Genomic DNA, 17,831 nt, shown 5'->3' with positions numbered 1-17,831 from the left:
TATCGGATGAGTGTTAGCCTCATGAACAAGCACACCCCCACCCACAACCCCCACCCTCCCACCCCCGCACATGCGGGTCTCTGCTATGGCTCTGACAGTCTTGATAGTAAGTGTCTTCCTTACTCCATCCTTGCCAGCTGCTGCGGTTTACAGGGTGTAGCTTAGTTCCCTCACCATGTTCTCCAAGTCGGAAGCAGAACCTATCCTGGGGGTTAGCCAGCAATAGCCAGGTCCTCCAGACAACGCACTGGGCTGGTGAGAAATGCAGCCTTTGTTTCCCCAGGGATAAAGTGGACACCCGATGAAAATGGAGTCATCGCCTTCGACTGCAGAAACCGTGGCTGGTAAACACTCCCAGAGGAGGGGTACCATGTCCCAGCTTTTCTCTTCCATCCCTTGGGCTTTGCTGGCTACAGTCCTCACTCCCTCCCCGCTTATCTCCAACTCAGACCTCCCTCCGGTACCTGAAGCTGTCCCCATTCAGCCTGCCTCCAGCTCTGTCCTTGCCACACCCTTTCCCTGGTAGGTCAGCAGTGTATTTGAGTGCCCTCCTCTCCTCCTGCCAGGCCCTCAGAGACCCTGGCTGTCCTCTGCCAAAAATGAGAAAGCTCAGCACCCCAGCAGCCTCCGTGTCCAGGGGTCCAGCACTAAGTGAAGGCATTGGCCTTCACTTAGGGAAACCCATGGGCCAAACCAAATAAATGAACTGCAGGCCCCCAGCCGGGTGGCAGTACAGCCTTGGCTTCCTTCCCATCGCCTTTCTTTCTGCTATAGGTACATACAAGCCGCCACTTCTCCCAAGGACATCGTCATCCTGATGGACATGAGCGGCAGCATGAAGGGACTGAGGATGGCCATTGCCAAACACACCGTCACAACCATATTGGACACCCTGGGGGAGAACGACTTCGTGAACATCATCGCGGTAACGGCAGCTTCCGGTTCTGCATTTGCTCTTTGCTCTCGCTTGCTCTGGGAAAATATTCTTTTCCTGTACCGTTAGAGCCCACATTTCCAGCCACAGGTGCTTCCCGCCACAAAGGGACACCTTGAACACACTGAGGACTCCTGAACCAGCACCCACGGTCTGGGGGGTGTTTTGAGGTGGTGTCCCAAGGCCCCTCAAAGTATATGAAATAATATGTGGATGTGCACACCCCTTGTTGAGGCCACGTTCTCCAGTAGCTTCCCAGTGTCTGGGCTGGGCAATGTTGAACCACCAGCCTTTGCAGTGCCCCCATGCCCTCCACGGGCTCCTGGCAGGGCGGCTGCTGGCAGCCTCCCATCCACAGGAGGTCAGATGGGCTTGGACACTTGCTGTTAGGATTCCTCTCACTCTCCTTATCCCATAAGCCCAGATACACAGGCAGAAGGGAGATGTATAAAAGGAAGTGGGTGAGTGCTTAAAAGTATAACCAACTAGGGACCACTTGAGCTCCATGGAAGCAGTGTTGACAACCACCCTGGGGTGTCATTTTGAAGGGCACTTGATCCAAAATCCTTTATCAGTCTACACCAGTAGGCGGCCATTTCTAGCTGTTGGTGGGATTTATGTACCATGTTGACACGCTGAGGCAAAAGTGTCTTCCTTCAGAAAGATCCTACTTGGGGAGCCAGATTCTGATTACTACCCAGGGCTCAGCTTGCCCGTGGCATCACTCCTACTCAACCCCTCCCTGGGTTGACTTCCGCCCCCATCTCAGGGCCTGGACCTACAGAATGGCCACATAAACAGGTTCCAGACGCTACCAGGGAGGGGACGTGCACTGCTCTTCAGAGCCTGCAGCTCTTCTGTCCCACACTCTGGCCTGCTTTCCCGGAGAAAATCCGAGGAAGAACAGTCACTCCCAGCGTTCCCAGGGTAGCCCTCGCTCGTCCATGGTGTCGTTACTGCATCTTCTCTCTCACATCTTACTTAAGCAAAGAGTGGGTTAGAGACCCCGAAAATCTGTATTCTCACTACAGAATAAGAAAAGGAGGCAGTAATAATTCGTGTTTCTCCCTGTGGATGGCTAAATGACCACCTACGTGAGTGCAGACAGAGAGAAGGAGTGCGTGTGTAACGAGTTTGGTAGCCCAAACCTATAATCTCAGGAGTCTAGAAACCAAGCTGAGAGACAGGACTTAAATTTCAGCCCAGCCTGGGCTGCATCCTGAGACCTATTAAAGAACAACAAAACCATAGCGTGGGATCTCTACCCAGGCTGGGGGACCTAGGCAAGGGAGGCTCTGGGACTGGCGGAAAGTGCCTTGGCTGGTACACACAGGAATTCTCTCAGGATTGGCAGGTTCCCAGCACACGCTAGAAGGTGTGCCTCACATCGGAACCAGGATTTGGGGAGCAGCTTTAGAGTCAAGATCCTATGCTTACTCTGTTCAGGCACCCCAAGATAGTGCTCCTTGGTTGCCCATTCGAGACATCTGCCTCTCTCTCTCTCTCTCTCTCTCTCTCTCTCTCTCTCTCTCTCTCTCTCTCTCTCTCTCTCTCTTACTGTGGCTTGCAGTACAATGACTATGTCCACTACATCGAGCCCTGCTTCAAAGGAATCCTCGTCCAAGCAGATCGAGACAACCGAGAGGTGAGCGAGCGTCCACCACAGTCATGAGGGCTGCTCTACCGTGCCCAGCCCCCATGTGGCCCCTGGGAAGAGCAAAGCGGTTACCCTGGCCTGTCCACCCTCTGGTTAGCCTCATGCTTAGCCCTGCCTTCTAGGAGATAGACATTGACACCAAGCCATCCACACTTAGTTCATCTTTGGGCATTTGAGAAACACGGACTCAGGTGATTGTGCTTGGCTGCCCCGAGGAGCTAGGGTCTTGCAGACAGGCACTGACACCACTTCTAAGCACCCTTCCCAGTTAGGAACAGAGACAAGGATTCCTGGACCCACTTGATCTTCTGAGCCTCATCTCATATTTACCTCCCCCACCCCCACCTCGACAGCATTTCAAGCAGTTGGTGGATGAGCTGATGGTCAAAGGCGTGGGTATCGTGAGTCAAGCTCTAATTGAAGCTTTCCAGATCCTGAAGCAGGTGCCAACTGCTGGGAGAACCTGGGAGGGCGGGGGCAGAAGGAAATCGTATTGCAACGGCAGGTCGTGGCCTGTGATGACAGCTTCCTCCTTTTCCTCAGTTCCAAGAGTCCAGACAAGGAAGCCTCTGCAACCAGGCTATCATGCTTGTCACCGACGGGGCCGTGGAAGACTATGAGCCCGTGTTTGAGACCTATAACTGGCCAGACCGCAAGGTGATTGACTCCTGCTGGAAGGCAGGGGAAAAGGGGGCTCTCCTGACGCCAAGGGAGTGTTCTCTTAAATCACGGTAGTCTTGTGTGTAGCACAACCCCAAGTTCTTGCCCATCAGACTTGTTCACAGTTCCTGAACGTTCTAACTGTGTATCCCAAAGTTACGGCAACCTGGGCCCCGAGGAGGGGGTCCAAGAGGCTGCAAGGTGAAGGGCCAGCATGGTTCTGAGACATCAGAACTGCTCTGTGCTCACTGGGACCCTGCCAGTTCATGTTTCTGCCAGGCCCCTCTGAATTCTCTCTAACCTAAGAGGGCACAACCTGAGAACCCAGAAGGGAGACATGCATGGCCCTAGGTGTGAGCCCTTCATACATGACACGGATGCTGCCTGCAGCTGCTAAGCCCGTCTTCTACGCTCAGGTCCGAGTTTTCACCTACCTTATTGGAAGAGAAGTGACTTTCGCTGACCGCATGAAATGGATCGCCTGCAACAATAAAGGTAAATGACTTTGCAGAGCTCTGCAGTCCACACAGAGACAGAGAGATAGCAATGCTGGGGGCCAGGCTTCTGGCCAGAGGCCTCCTCAGGTGCAGTACAGTGCAGTCTGTCCCCCATTGTTCAGAGAAAGGGAGGGCGGATTTCTCTGAAGCCGGAGCAGACAATCCATCAACCCCGCAGGGACTCCTGCTTACAATCATCAGAGATGCGAAACAGAGGCCACTTACACAAGAGAACGTCTCCCCAAACAGAGCTTGTACAAATACACAACACAGAAGACAGGGCGGGAGGCAAGGAGGGACCCACATTTTAAATGTCTGTAGGCCCTGCCTTTGTTCCTGTTGTAGCAAATTAAGGCATTGGCTCTGTTTAAAGGCAAAAGCGGAGGGTCGCCTTTTCTTTTTTCTTGTGTGTGTGTGCACACATTGGGAGAACCCGTGTATATGTGTGTGTGCATGTGTGTGGAGGCCTGAGGATTTAAGGAGTTGTTCCCCAGGAGGGGCCATCCATCTTGGTTTGTTTGAAACAGGATTTCTCTTACCCACTGAGCTAGACTGGCTAGCCAGAGAAGCTCAGGGATCTACCCATCTCTGCTTCCTCAGTACTGGATTGCAAGAGCAAGCCAGCACACTCAGATTTTTTTAAAACATGGATTCCGGGGGTGAGACTCAAGTCTTCATGCTGACTGATCCATTACTCCAGCCCTGTTAATCACTTGGTTAATTTTTTTGATATTATTCTTACTTATTCTTGGTGTAAGTGTATATGTGCTGCCCGTTTGTGCATGCGCCCAATCACATTCACCTGGGGGTCAGAGGACAACCTGGGAATTCAGTTCTCTCCTTCAATCACGGAGGTTCCAGGGATTGAGCCTGCTAGGTTGTCAGACTTCTTGGCAAGTGCCCCTACCCACTGGGACATCCTACCAAACCTATTTATTAGTTTTACAGGACAGGTTATTGCCACACAGCCCAAAACGACCTCAAGTCCTGGGGATCCTCCTGCCTCAGCCTCCCAAGCACTGGGATCACATGTTACCACACACAACGAGTCAGCACTTTCCCTGGAATAATGTTTTCTGTGTTCCAAGAGTTCTATCTGGGATCAGAACCCACGACCTGGACTTGCAATGAAATGCTGTTGATTCAACAAAAACTTACTGTGCATGTACTTTGTACCCGGTGCTATTCGAAGGCTGTGGCTCAAGGGTAATGGGACAAATGGCTCAGTCTTGATCTTGGTGTGGCCAGCAGGTGGCCCTCAGTTCCAGTATGGCTTGAATGTGTCATGATGGCACCGAGGCATGCACTGGACAGGGTGCAGGCTGGGCAGGGTACAGGCTGGGCAGGGTGCAGGCTGGACGGGGTGCAGGGACCAATGGGAAAGAGACTTTCCCAGTTTGGGGAGCTCGACGAAGGGTCTTTCACATCAAGGGAATAGCATGCCCTAGGCGTGTGGTGTAGCAACGCTGTCCCATTTTGCTGGCATATGGAACAAATGGCTCCAGGAGGTGGTGGGCAATGAGACCAAAAGTTACTAAAGCACACAGGGCCTCATTAGCCAGGCGCCTTTCCAACAGTGCTGTGGCTATCCTGAAGAGAATAAAGCAGGCAGCGCCATCGCCTGAGGAAGACTGGTGAGGAGGGAAACTAGGAGCTGTGGACTCAGGAGGACAAGAGCTGCCGTCTTGTTGGGGTCTCCGAGCTGATTCTCAGAGCGCATACTATGTAGACGACTTGTTGTTGGGCACCACTACTGCAGCTGAAGCCCCTGCTGTTGTTGAGGGGCGGGTTATTAGCATCGAGAAGGTTCCTCCAAGATCCCCCAAACTGGAGCAGAGGCCTGTCTTTGTCTTGTACTAGGAGACAAGGCGTGACCTCCAGGAGGGAGAGAGGCCCAGCGAGAAGCACCCAGAAGCTGGGAGTGCACATGACCAAGGAGAGCTTGTCCTTTGCATTCTGAGGTGACAGCCTTGTCCTCTCCAGGTTACTACACACAGATCTCCACGCTGGCTGATGCGCAGGAGAACGTGATGGAGTACCTGCACGTGCTCAGCCGTCCCATGGTCATCAACCACGACCACGACATCATCTGGACAGAGGCTTATATGGACAGCCGGGTGCGTATGATGATGGCTCCAGAAGGGCAGGGAGGCCAGAGTTAAGGGGAGGAGCAAGAGGTGGCGTCTTGGTTCGGAGAGCCCAACATTTGCCTCCTTGGGAGGAGTCATCAAGTGTCATAGAAAGCCTTCCACCACCTTCTTCCCCTCACAGCCCTCAGCCCAACCAGCAGCAGCACTTTGTGTCCACCTGCCCCAGAGGCCTAGATCCTTGTGCAACAGACGCCTGCCCCTGTGTTCCCTTCCACTCTGCATTACCCGCCATAGTGTCCTCTTCCACCAGCCATGAGAAGGAAATATTCACACCAGTGGTTCACCATTCTGTAGCCTCATCCTGGCCTGGCCTGCATTTCACAGGCTGGAAAAGGTGATGACTTACCACAAAGGAATAAAAATATCTCAGATAGGAGGTCACTGAAGACGTTTGGGGGAATGTGAGGGAGACTTTCCTGCCTCTTCCCAGGTGATACCTGTCTGTAGCCACCTGCCTTGGTGACACTATACAAACTAGGATTAAGACCTGACAGCGTAGAGGTTTCGTGCTGGGCACCTCAGAGCTGGTAAGGCTTCTGGTCACAGGGACCTAGGCTCCTTCCTGCAGCTACTTTTAGTCCTCAGGCTAAGCCCCATCTTCCTGTTTCTAGGGGCTAGTGTGGGCGATCCTGCTTAGCCCCTTAAAGGAGACCACTCAGGAGTCCTGCCAGCTCACACATTACTGACCTCAAACCCGTGCTGACCCTTTCAGCTTTTCTTTTTCTGTGCCTGTATCTGAGGACAAGGGGACACGAACTTCTAGTCTATAAACAATCTTGCCAAGCTAGGGCCAAGGCCTCAGGAACCCATTCCAAAGTTCCTTCATGGTACAAGGGGCACCTGACCAGCTGGAGTGGGCTCTTTCCAGAGCCTTGCCCAGAGACCCCATCTGTCCCACCCTGATGGCCACTCCCTGAGCTGAGACCACAGGGAAGAACCTTCCCTATCTGCTGTCCCCTCCACTGTCATAGGCCATCTGACCCTGGTTAGAGAAATGGGGGCTGGGGGAGAGGCAAGAAAAGAGAGGTGAAGACCCACTCTGGTCCTGTCTCAATGTCCCTGCATCGCTCTCACTCATCCCTTCTTGCTTGTTCCTCCTCCTTCCATCCCTGCCTCCTGCCCCCTGTCAGGCATGTGCTCCCTGGGCCTCTCTCCCATGTACATGTTAAGGTCATGCTGAGGACCTGGCAAAAGGAAGTCTGAGAACTTGCAATGTGAGAATAAACTGACCATGGACAGTGGTGGCCACACCTAGGTAGCAGCCGGACTTGAGCCTAGCAGAGGAATTCGGAAGGAAGGGACAGTGGCAGAGACAAGCCTTGCTACACTAAGCCACTGTGCAAATGATTTCAGGCAACTCCTGTCAGCCATACTGAGGTGTTTCACATTCATCATGGCCCCCTAGGGTCTGTTTCTGTCCCTGCCTGGAGACGAAGGCACAGTTTTATCTTCACTTTTAAAAAGATTACCTCTGCCTCCTCAGTTAAAGCCCCTGGTGTCACATCTCCAAGTCTCCCCTTGCCTATCCTCTGCAACTTCAGCATCCTTGAAAGCCAGGCCTCTGTGCAGATGCCTGGACCCTTCAGGTTAAGGACAGTAGGCCACCGAGAGGACAGGAAACCTTATCCTGTACCATGATTCAGAGCCAAGAGCATGGGGACAGCTCACGCTTCCCAAGTATGGGATGAGTCCCAAGGGAGGTAGAGGAGGAGTCCCCACCAAGGCTTGGCTGCAGCTCCCCTGACTTGGAGAGCCACAGCTCCTCGAAGTCTTGTGTAGCTGGGAAGACGTACCCAGAATAAAGCAGGTGCCAGTGCAGTCCATGCAGGAAGACCCTTGCTTCCCAGCTCCATGATGAAACATTGAGGAAGGAGAAGAGAAGATCCAAAGCTGTCACTGATCCAAGGAGGTCCGGTGCACACACAATGGCCTTCCGTCGATTTTGAGCAACAGACAGTTTGCACAGAGTCATTGTCATCTTCCCTATAACAGAGTCACATGTACAGGCCCCTTCTGAGGTACCAGGGGAGTCCCTTCCCGATTCTGAATGGACACAGCTAGGTCTGCCCCACGTGTGTTAGCGTGACCCGAGGTGGCCGATGCTCAGACGCCCTGCCCTCAGGCATGCTCCTAACCCGTGTCTGTATGTCTGAGCGGCTGCAGAAATGTCTTTCTGTTCACTGGCCTGGGCCATGCATGGCTCAGGTCCATATCAGAGGCTTCTGGAAAGCGCTGTGCTATGCTGTACTCTGCTGGGCTTGGGCTCATCCTCAGTGTGCCCAGATGAGACCGCTTGGCTCACACACTGCTGTTGCTGAGTGACATGAACCTAGCCTGCCTCTCCTCCCCGCTCTCCCAGCCTTCCCCTGGCACTCCCGCTAGCTCCCCCAGCATCCCTCCCTCCCCTGCCAGGTAAGGGTGTGCTAAGAGTGTGGGTTCCCACACTGCTCTGAGTACCCAACTCGCAGACACCGGAGCCCACTCCTCCTCTGATCTCTGCCCTCTCCTCCCCAGCAGCTCCTTACCTCAGAGGCACAAAGCCTGATGCTCCTCACCACAGTGGCCATGCCAGTCTTCAGCAAAAAGAACGAAACAGTGAGTGGCCCTTCCCTATGCCTCAGCATGGAGGTTAGAGCTCTGCCCACTGAGCTTCACAGCCAACTGCTAGGGTTAGATTCCCAAGCCCAGTCCTGGCCAGCTATGGGGCTGATGCCCATGCCTTCCCCTAAGCTCCTGCAGGCTTGTTGGGGATGGGGCAGCCCCTGCTTTGTTCTTGAGATAGAAGGCCGAGGGGTCTTCTGCTAGCCTTCTAGGTTAAGCACACTTAGCTAGCCAAAGTGGGTAGATTCTGGCTTGTAGGCGAAGGCCTCTAGTGAGGGGATTTCTAGAGCTTTTGCTAGCCTGACTGGTGAGAAAACAGTTCCCCACGGGTCACTCGTGCTACAGAGGTTACATAAGTTATGGTCCTTTTATTTCGTCCTCTGGCATGAATATTAATACTTCACTTAGCTTTGTATTTCATTTAAATGTTACTACTTAAATATTAATACAGGACATTAATCTTCCTAACAGCTGAGCTTGCCCCTGGGGCCTCGTCTGACAGTCTACACTGTTATTTGGGGCTATAATCTAACTGCAAGGGAAGATCAGGCCCCAGGCTCCAGGGAGGCCTAGAGCCGAGTCTGGGAAGCCCGGTTTCCCTGACCCTTGCACTGCTCCTTCTAGCGATCCCATGGCATCCTCCTGGGTGTGGTGGGCTCTGACGTGACCCTAAGAGAGCTCATGAAGCTGGCACCCCGATATAAGGTGAGCCTGAGTGGGGTCCCTGGGGATGGTGTCTGAGCCACAGCTCTCCACTGCTGGGACAAAAGTCAGCTTAAAGGGAGGAGAGGGCTATTTGGGCTTCACGGTTTCACGGTTTCACGGCTCTGTCCACGGTTGCTTGACCAGAGACCAGTAGGTGGAAACGTGACACTGGCTCACCACGATTCCTATTTAAAACTCGCTGCTGTTTTCAACGATCTCTTCCCTCCTCCCCTGCCTCGCCATCCAACATGTCTAATGCCCTCAACCCTTGACCTTGGCAGCTCGGGGTGCATGGCTATGCCTTTTTGAACACTAACAATGGCTACATCCTCTCTCATCCTGACCTCCGACCTTTGGTAAGTACAGCTTTGAGATTCTAACAATATGAGATCTGGGGACAGTCCCCCAACCCCCAAAAAAAGCTAAAATTCCTCAGATCATACAAGAGGAAAAATGACGTCATTGTACCTGTTTCCAAATTATTGTCTAGGAGGATGCACAAGGCAAAAATACATGAAATGATCGGTGGACAGACCAGAGGGCAGGTGATACAGGCTGGGTTTGTGAGAACGGAGTCCTGCAGGATAGCCGGTTTCCATTACCGTAATCAAACACCTGCAATCAAAAGCTTTTAAAGAAAGAACTATTTCAGTCCATAGCTGGTCAAGCCCACTGCTTTATGCTCTGGTAGGGTTCATGCAGCACACGGTGCATGCGTGGGAGCATGTGACAGAACCTGTTGACCTCAGAAATACCATGAGAAAGAGACTCCGGTTCTATAACCCCCTCTAAGGACATAAAACCTCTCACTAGGCTTTTCATCTCCAAACATTCCAGCATTTTCCAACAGTGCCATGCTGGAACCCAGCCACCTATAAAGAGGCCTTCGAGAGTTGTGTAAGAGCCAAACCATGAGGGAGCGATGGCTCAGCAGCTAAGAGCACCTGAGTTCAGTCCCCAGAACTCAGCCAGCTCATAACTCTCTTCAACTCCAGTGCCAGGGGATTAGATGCCTCTGGTCTCTAGGCACCTGCATCACATGTCCATACCCACAGATACACACATACACTTAATTCAGAATCAAATAAATCTTTTTTAAGCCTAATCACTGTAGACATGTACCACAAACCCTCGCTGTCTCGGTGACTCCATCCCTCCTACAATCTGACAGATGGATCAGCAGAGCCCCAGAGGCCCAAGAAGGGAATGTGAACGATGAGTTCACAACAAAAATAGCAAGGCCCTCTCACAAGGGCAGTGAAGGGCTCCCTGAGCATGCCTTCCATGCTGTCTAGGACCCCTGTCCCCTTCTGACTCTGTCCAGGAGCTGTGGATATTTTCACAAGTTCTCCTGAGCACCTGGTGTCTGAATACCCTACCTCTAGGGGTTGGCCCTGTCCACAGTGGCAGTGGCCACATTGCTAGTGTGAGACTGCAGGGGTAATTGTGGGGGAAGGGTTAAAGTCCTGGAGGCATCTTAAACCTACTCCTCTTCTGTCTTCTGAGGAACTCCAAGAGGCTTGGATAGCAGAATTTACAAAGGGGCTTCTCTGCCTCAGGAGTCATTTGGGGAGACCAGCTGAACTAATTCTCGTAGCAGTTAGCCCAAGTGGATACAGAATATCCTAAGACTCTTGACTGAACCACATTGGTCTATCCCCACTGTCTTCCCAATTCAGACTCAGCAGGGCATTTATCTGAACCCATAATGGACAGTTTTAAACTAACAGGTTCGTGGACCCGTGCTATCAAGTGACTCACAGTAAGGGAAGGTGTAGGTTGGTCCCGGATTTGACATATAGAATTAAGGAGCATGAATCAGAAACCCACCTGTAGGCATCCATCTAGGTAACTCACACGAATAATGCTTTCCCTAGCCAGTTCATATTGGGGACCTACTGTGTGCCTGACATTGTTGTGCTGGTAAGAGTGCTGTAAACAGAAGAATATATCTAATCGAAATCTAGTGTGGGAAGGCATGTAAGCACTATGAACTGCTTACCAAAGGACACAGTGGGGCTTGCACTGGGCACTGCGTAAGGAAGTAAGGAAGGTATTATCAGGAGAGCAAATGATGGAATTTCAGAAAGCAAAATAATAGAGAATATTCCATGCAATACACTAAGAAAAGTCAAGAGACATGCTGGGGGCCTAAAAACCTTTCTATGTCAGTGTCCCCAACCAAATGAAGCCATATGCTTACTCTGAGAGGCTCAGGATGGGCTACAATCTGTCAGGTGTAGCTGAGACTTAGAAAACGACACTGGATTGTTGCCAGAGAGACAACTGAGGTAGAAGAGGACAGCACAGCCCTCATGACCCTGGACCTCAGGAAGGCTGAGTCAGAACATTGTGTGGGCCACAGGTAAGGAGACGATCCGAGTAGGGACAGTGGAGCGGCATCCATACCACAATCATGAGAGAGAAAAAACCCAAGTAAATGAAAGAAGATACACAGCGACGATGACTTCAACCCCCAACCATCTACTGGGGACCCATTTACAGAAGTAGATGGTGCTATTTTTAATGTACTCGGCTGATAAACTCTCCACTTTCCTTTATGGATGGCACTACTGAACTAAACCAGGGAAGCACCATGGGCGTAATTACAGACAGCATGGTGATTTCTGTCAGGGAGAGAGAGCAAAAGAGTAAGAGAGGGAGAGAGGGAGGATGAACAAGAGAATGATTCTGCTCGGAGAATTGGTTCATGGATCTGTGTCAAATTTTGGAGACAGGTGGCTATTAAGCACTGCAGATCTGCGCTTGGATCTGACCAATTTTTTAAAAGAAAAAAAAAATCTATCAAGATGAGATGCTTCTGCAGATGCCTTAAAATCTGGAGGAGAAAATGATTGCTCATAAAGCATTCTAAAATGATCATCTGAGATTAACAAGATGAGATACATGAGAAATAGGTGGGCGCTCTGCAAACTGAACACCCACGTGTGGGAGAGCACCACATGAGAATGCCGAGGGGATTTGCCTGGCTGATGGCGCCATCTGGGCAGCCAAGCTGGCCTGGCCGTCCGAGCAGCCAGCAGAAACAGAGAGGCCACAGTGCTTCCGTTCACAAACCACACCTCTCTTCTCCTGGCCAGACTCACGAGCAATATTGATTTCTTCCCTGACAGCTTCGTTCTCAGGGTGACATTGAGAGAGCTGAGCGTCTTCAGAGAGCTGAGGTATCTTCAGACTGGAAATGCTTAGCTGGAGACAGTTGAGTCTTAGAAGTGACAAGATTGAGCATCCCAAGCCTTGTCAGGAGGAACACTATCTAGGCGGCTCCAGATAAAAGCTGACAACAAGAAGTAAAAGTTAGGAGACAGATTTGAGCTCCGCAGGAGGGAGAACTTTGTAGTAATGAGAGCCATCCAAACTGTGACAAGCTGTCTCACAAAATAGGGAGAGCCCTGGCATGAGAGCGCATGTGCGCGCGCGCGCGCGCACACACACACACACACACACACACACACACACACACACACACACACACACACACACACACTAGGAGGCCTGGAGGCCATCTGTGGCACACATCAATCATGGAAGCTTTGCCTTGAGTAAAGTTCAGCCCAGTTTATCCTGGGAGATTATGGGATGCTTTGAGTTTATGAAGGTACTTGAAAGATTTTAAAGACGAGGGAAGGAGGACAGGGTGCATGCTGACCCCACCTTTTCCCATCCCGTCTGACCCATTCCAGTACAGAGAAGGCAAGAAGCTGAAACCCAAGCCCAACTACAACAGTGTGGACCTCTCAGAAGTGGAGTGGGAGGACCAAGCTGAAATCGTGAGTGAGAAACAGGCAGTGGGAAACTTTCCCCCAGTTAGCCCTGTAGGGGGCAGCACCGGGTGCCCCGGGAGTGCGGAGGCCCCTGAGCAGCTCTGGAACAGAGCAGTTGGGTTCTGTGCCTATGATCCTTTCAGCAACCGTGCATATCTGAGCTGTGACCCTGGAGTCACAGGTGACTGAGACAGGCTGAGCTCGTGCCTATAAGCCCAGCACGGTTTCAGGGTTGTTGTGCTTAACTCCTAGTCTCCCTATCACATCCTAGAGGGGATTGCGTCTCAGCAACACCAACTCTGTGTCCCAGCGCATCCATCCCTTGGAGCGCTGCCTCGGTGAAAGCCCACGACTGTGACCCAGGTCCACCTTCCCTCCTAGGCATCTGCTCGGAGGCAAAGGGAAGACCCAGTGTCCTAGGGACCCTAAGACATGGCTAAAGCCCAAATCCAGGGGACCAGGTGCCAATTCCCTTTTCTTTCCTCTTAAAGCTGAGGACCGCCATGATCAATGGGGAAACAGGGTCTCACTCCATGGACGTGAAGGTGCCACTGGACAAAGGGGTAAGGAGCTAGTGACAGTGCCCATGAGGTCGAATCCGGCAGCACCGAGCCCAGACTTGGTCTTCACCGTGGCCTGGGGTTGTGAGGAGTGGGGAAAGCCATGGGGTGGAAAGTGCTGTGTCGATCTCACCTGCTCCGTCTTTGGAGACCGCTGGGTATGGAGGTTTCCCAGATCACTGGCGGGTCTTCCTTCTCCCCTCTGCTGACTGCTATTTGGCCGTTTGGTTGTTTATGACAGAGAGGGAGAAAGTGACAGATAATTTTGCAAACTGCCAGAAGCTCTGCTAGAACGTGTCACATGGGGAAAGGGTGGAAATATTCCCTCCTCCCATCAGCTGATTTTCATCCTAACCCTGAGAATGGGAGCAAATACCCTCACTACAGAGACTCGAAGCCGGAAACCCCCGCTGTCTCTACAAGCCTGTGTGTCATTAGAAAAGACCGGTTCATCTTCTCACTCAAACGATTATGACGCATCCTCTGAATTCACACCGTCCCCTGACATATTAACAAATGTCACCTCCCCCCGTACAGCCACCCCCACTTCATTACCCACCTGCCTCCGCTCAGAGAACACAGCATCTGCCTGCAGCAATTAGACCTTGAGTCCTTGTGTCTACACAGATCTCCACAGGGGACAAACTGCAAGGCTCTGGCCAGTGTCCCTTCTACACAGGGCAGTGGTCTCCATCAGGATTGCTGTGGGTCCTTCTGCCCCGTCGGGCACACTGGGAATGTCAGTAATGCCAGGTCAACTGAGATAACTGACACCCAAAGAGTCATGGTCCCTTCTCTGCGTCTTTTACATGCCCCTCAGACTCCTGCCGAAACCCACCCACCAGTGCATAGAACCTAGCGTGAAAAGCCTCGTATGAGCATGCCCACTTAGCAGCCAGAACAGCGCTATGGCACCATGCTGCACACAGAGTGGGCAGAGTTGCCTCTCATTCTTCTCTCCCAGGACCAGGGTCCTCCTAAGGCAGCTCCAGTGCTTCTCAAAATCACCAGGCCGAGTCCTAACCAGAACAGCAGTCTGAACTTCTACAGAAACGTCTTCCTGCCTCAGACATTCGCTTGTCGCTGCTAATAAGCCATTTCCGAGTGTGAAGGCTTTAACACTCGGACTGTTAAGGAATTAAACATGAATGCATCAAAGAAGTGGGCACTGGTGGCAGTAGTTTCATAGCACACGGTAGCTGTGTCTTCCTACTGTTAATAGCACTGATGACAGTGCAGATTCCCCAGAGGGGGCACTGTTCAGCAGAACTACAAGGCAGGTTCCAGACTGCCCGTGTCTTACAGATGCAGACATTCAGGGAAGCCAGAAGTGAGGCCAGGATCACAGCAAATCACAAACCTAGACTGCAGCTCTTCGAGACCCGTATACTCACAGCGGCAGTCTTAAAAGCTCCCAATTATCTGGGAAAAAAACATTTCTTTATAAAATTAAATTACAGAGTTGCAGGTTTCCTTATGGTAGTCTCCTACATACTTACTTTTAATTAGCCCTCCCCAGTCACCCTCCTGCACCTTCCCATCCCCCATTCTTGGTTTTCTTCCACATTTACATTACATTTGTTCTGTTACCCTCCCTGCCTCTCTCCTTTAGTCTCTTTTTCCCTTTCATGTGCTCCCTTCTGGTCTCCTAGCCTCCATACACACTCGGTCATATACATATATATATGCATATAAGTGTATGTGTTATTACATATAATTATGTATATTATGTAAACTATATGCATTATATTGTATATTTATAATTAGAACCTAGGACTCACATGTGATAGAAAACACAGTGTTTTTCTCTCTGGCCCTGGGCTATCACACTCAGGGTATTTTCCAGTTCCATCCTGCCCCTTTTTAGCCAGTTCCTTTCCTTCCCCACCCCTGCTTCATGTCACATGTATTCCTTGATCTTCTTTTCCTCCCTCCTCTACCTCTCCCTTCAGGATTCCCTTTAAAGTCTCATAACTTTGCACATGGATACATAAATACATTTATATAGAAACCTACCCATATGTCACTTTAAATCTAGATCTCACATATGGGTGAGAACATCGAGTATTGCCTTTATTATTCTGGCTTATTTTACTTAATGTAATGATCTCCAGTTCCATCCATTTGCCTGCAGATGTGCTGTGTGTGTGTGTGTGTGTGTGTGTGTGTGTGTGAGAGAGAGAGAGAGAGAGAGAGAGAGAGAGAGAGAGAGAGAGAGAGAGAGAGACTTCTGTTTTGAAATCTGCTGATGGACATCTGTAGTGACAGGCTTTGCGAATTCCAGATTTTTTATTTCTTTTAAAAACAGAAATAGAATAAGAACGTGCTTTCACTTGAACCCCAGGTGTGGGGTATGGGGCTCCTTTGCAGCAACTGACTGTGATTTGCTTCGTGCTCTAACAGAGGCGTGGTTTTGCCAGCTGCTGATAGTTTCTGCAACTGTGTGATGTTTGGAATTCTGGGAGTTGTCCAGAGGGTGTATAGATGCAAGATCCCCGATAGGTGGGGTTAGTGATCAGTGTTCATTCGGGGGTATTGGTTACAGTTTGTTAGTAGTTTTGCTCAAAGAAGAAACAAGAAGAAAGAAATTAGATTTAAGGACCTATCTGTCTACCTCTGTCTCTATGTCTCCCCTCTGTCCTTGTTTCTCTCCTATCTACTGTTAGGGGGTGAAATGTGGGTATAAAGGGTGGGGAAAAGAACCCACAAAGAAGCAAAGACCAGCGACAGACATCTAGGCTGGTTTGTTTCTTAGCTACGGTGAACAGAACAGCAGTAAACAAGGAAGAGCGAGGGCCATGTGCCATGTTGACTTAGAGTCCTTCAGGCACACACCCAAGGGTGGTATGGCTGGGTCATGTGACAGTCTATGTTGAAAAACTACTGTCCTGATCTCCATGGTGACGATACAAGTTTGCATTTCCACTGGATGTGTATAACGGTTTCAGTGTTCGGTTTTGTGGTTCTTTACACGGTTAGAAATTAATTTCCCTGGCCAATTTGTTCCCACTCTGTAGGCTGTCTCTTCCTGCTAGAAACAGCTTCCTTTGCTGTGCATAAGTCTTTTAACCCGTGTGACTCCCTTTGTCAGTATACACATGACAAAGGGAGTCTCTTTCTTCTAAATTTCCTAGTTTACATTCTTGAGAATATGAGTTTTCAAAATACCTCTTAGCAGTTCTCTAGATTTCATTGAACTCTGTAGTAACTTGTGCTTTTTATCTAACTTTTTTAATTTGGGTCTTTCCTTCATTGGTCTTGGCTAGAGGCTTATCTTATTTATTTTTTCAAAATAACGAGTTTATTAAGTCTATACATTATTTTTAATTTCATTAATTTTTGTCATTGTCATTATTATTTCTTACCATCTACTGCTTTTGGTTTGGATTCATTTTGTTGTTCTAAGACTTGAGGTACATCATCAGGCTATTTATTTCAAATCCTTCTGGCTTTTAAAGATACATTTGTTTATTTAATATGTGTATATTTATTTATTTAGTATGTGCATGCATTGGTGTGCATGTATGTGGTACACGCATACACACACACACACACACACATACACACACACACACACACACACACACCACAGTTTGCCTGTAGGAAATCAGAGGACAACTTGTGGGAGTCGGAGTTCTCAACTTTCACCACGTGATTCGAGGAATGAGACTCAGGTCGTCAGCCCTGGCAACAAGGCCCTCTGCCCCTTGAGTGATCTCGATAGCACTTTCCTTATTTTTTAATGTAAACACACATAGCCGTCCACTTACTACTGCTTTGGCAGTATCCCAGAAGTTCTGGTAAGATATGCTTGCATTCATTCGATTCTGGAATTCTTTTTTGTTTCCTCCTTGCTTTCTTTAATGACTCTGTAGTCATACATGAATGTGTTGTCCAAGACTCAGAGACTGAACAATATACTTTTCAGACATTCATTCATTCATTCATTCATTGTGTATGTTTTCATGTGGGTGTACACATGCCATGGCACATGCATGGAAGTCAGAGAACAGCTTGTAGAGGTCAGTTCTCTTCCTGTCATGTGGCTTCTGGAGACTGAAGTCAGGACATCTGTCTCACTGACAAGCTCCCTTACGTCCTGAGCCATCTCACTAGCCCTGAACAATGTGGTTTATGAAAAGCAGTATGGTTTTTAAAAAATCAGGGAGTCAACTTCAAAAGTCCTAAACTCAACAATAGCACAACCTACGAGAATCCGCAGGATGCAGCCAGAGTAGCCCTGAAAGGAAAGGTTACAGCACCAAGTGCTCTCACTGAAAAA

At 50.2% G+C, this 17,831-nt stretch overlaps 1 protein-coding gene across 2 annotated transcripts in view; it reads left to right on the top strand.

Annotated features, from left to right (window-relative positions):
- Cacna2d4 (calcium voltage-gated channel auxiliary subunit alpha2delta 4) overlaps positions 1 to 17,831 on the top strand; it is a 113,790-nt gene that overhangs the window by 31,044 nt on the left and 64,915 nt on the right. Inside the window, exons 7-18 of one of the 2 annotated variants that reach the window (XM_032905800.1) lie at positions 284 to 344; positions 775 to 925; positions 2,505 to 2,579; positions 2,945 to 3,034; positions 3,135 to 3,248; positions 3,668 to 3,746; positions 5,732 to 5,865; positions 8,416 to 8,493; positions 9,124 to 9,204; positions 9,486 to 9,560; positions 12,909 to 12,995; positions 13,481 to 13,552. In XM_032905800.1, coding sequence (XP_032761691.1) covers positions 284 to 344; positions 775 to 925; positions 2,505 to 2,579; positions 2,945 to 3,034; positions 3,135 to 3,248; positions 3,668 to 3,746; positions 5,732 to 5,865; positions 8,416 to 8,493; positions 9,124 to 9,204; positions 9,486 to 9,560; positions 12,909 to 12,995; positions 13,481 to 13,552 — 1,097 coding nt within the window. The remainder of the gene's footprint in view (positions 1 to 283; positions 345 to 774; positions 926 to 2,504; positions 2,580 to 2,944; positions 3,035 to 3,134; positions 3,249 to 3,667; positions 3,747 to 5,731; positions 5,866 to 8,415; positions 8,494 to 9,123; positions 9,205 to 9,485; positions 9,561 to 12,908; positions 12,996 to 13,480; positions 13,553 to 17,831) is intronic. The other variant, XM_032905799.1, reaches the window with a different exon arrangement.

Source organism: Rattus rattus, chromosome 6 (genome assembly GCF_011064425.1).
Source record: "Rattus rattus isolate New Zealand chromosome 6, Rrattus_CSIRO_v1, whole genome shotgun sequence".
NCBI lineage: Eukaryota > Metazoa > Chordata > Mammalia > Rodentia > Muridae > Rattus > Rattus rattus.
Note: the sequence above shows the minus strand (reverse complement) of the source record. Positions and strands in the feature narration are given on the sequence as shown.